Raw genomic sequence first — 1,636 nt, 5'->3', positions numbered from 1 at the left:
AAAATAAATATACTTGTTCTTTAAAATATATGCTCTTAACTATAGTTATATAACATCCAACAGTTATAGTTTTTGTTCTTATAAAAAGTGAGGAAATACAGGGTATGTATCACCCTTGGACTAAACATAAATCCAAAGAAAATAAAATGACTTGTACTCCTGATTAAACCATTCTCACAGATGAGGCGTGACGACATAAAGACAGAAGATAATGTGTCCACAGTGATGCAGTTTGTCCTTCTTGGATTTTCTGATCTTCCTAACCTCCAAGGATTTCTATCTGGAATGTTCTCCATCATGTACATCATTATTATATTTGGAAATAGCCTCATAATCATAATAACCAGGATTGACTCTGCACTGCAGAAACCTATGTATTTTTTCTTGGCCAATTTTTCTTCAGTGGAAATCTGTTATGTATCCGTCATAATCCCTAGGATCCTGGTCAACCTTTGGACTCAGGAAAGAAGCCTTTCTATGATGAACTGTGCTGCCCAACTGTGCTTCTTCCTTATACTGGGAACTACTGAATGTCTCCTCTTGGCTGTGATGGCTTATGACCGCTATGTGGCCATCTGTTACCCTCTGCATTATAATTTGGTCATGAACCCCAAAAAGTGTATGCACCTAGCAATTGGCTCCTGGCTTGGTGGAATTCCAGTCCAGATGGGACAAACTTGTCAAATATTTTCTTTACATTTCTGTAAATCCAATATCATTAACCACTTCTTCTGTGACATACCCCCCATTCTCAAGCTAGCCTGTGGGGACACTTCTGTACATGAGCTGTCTGTCTACATAGTAGTTATGTTAGTGGCTGCAGTGCCGTTTATTTTGATACTTGTCTCTTACAGCAAAATCATTTCCACCATTCTGAGGCTGCCCACAGCCCAAGGACGTGCCAAGGCCTTCTCCACGTGTTCTTCCCACCTGCTGGTTGTCATTCTCTTTTTTGGGTCTGCTACCATTACCTACTTTAGGCCCAAAGCCATGCATTCCCCGGGAACTGACAAACTGCTGTCTCTCTTCTACACCATAGTGACTCCCATGTTCAATCCAGTTATCTACTGCCTTAGGAACAAGGAGGTGATTGCTGCACTGAGAAAGTTAGTTTTTAAAACATAGTATCATGGGTGTACTTGGACACAATTTCTCACAATTTCAACAGGTATATGTTTCAGGTCTCTGCATTGCCTCTTTGGGAAGAGTCATTCCCAGCCTATATGTTTATGCTCCACTTAAATATTAGCATTAAATTATGTCTGTTTAAATGGCTGATAGGCAAATTAATTTATCTTCTGTCATCCATGCCTAAAACAAATCTCTTGAATATAATTTAATATGTATCACATTTCCCAGTAAATATAGAAGAATCATTCAAAATTTAGTCTTGTGGTTTAAATATATTTAAAAATATTTGCCTAAACATCGATCATATATTGTGCTGGCATTCTACCTTGTCCATATAATATATAGAATATATAACAAGAGTAATATATAGAATACTACCAAGAGTAATTGAACAAATAATGTTTCTTAAGGAAATGAATGAATCAATAAGTAAATTGTACTATGCCATCCTAGAGATTCCAGGACAAGTCAAGAAAAGTTTTGCCATTAATAAGCATTGGAATGG

The 1,636-nt window shown here is 37.2% G+C and overlaps 1 protein-coding gene across 1 annotated transcript; it reads left to right on the top strand.

Annotated features, from left to right (window-relative positions):
* Positions 1-201: 201 nt before the first annotated feature.
* Positions 202-1,125, top strand: LOC308265864 (olfactory receptor 10AG1-like; the record flags this gene model as incomplete). The annotated part of the gene is made up of 1 exon (XM_080699811.1): positions 202-1,125. Exon 1 carries the CDS (start codon positions 226-228, stop codon positions 1,123-1,125), a length of 900 nt encoding a protein of 299 aa, XP_080555937.1. The 5' UTR covers positions 202-225.
* Between the last annotated feature and the right edge of the window lie 511 nt (positions 1,126-1,636).

The sequence above is a fragment of the Muscardinus avellanarius genome (assembly GCF_963383645.1).
Source record: "Muscardinus avellanarius genome assembly, chromosome: 1".
In the NCBI taxonomy this organism is placed as follows: domain Eukaryota; kingdom Metazoa; phylum Chordata; class Mammalia; order Rodentia; family Gliridae; genus Muscardinus; species Muscardinus avellanarius.
Note: the sequence above shows the minus strand (reverse complement) of the source record. Positions and strands in the feature narration are given on the sequence as shown.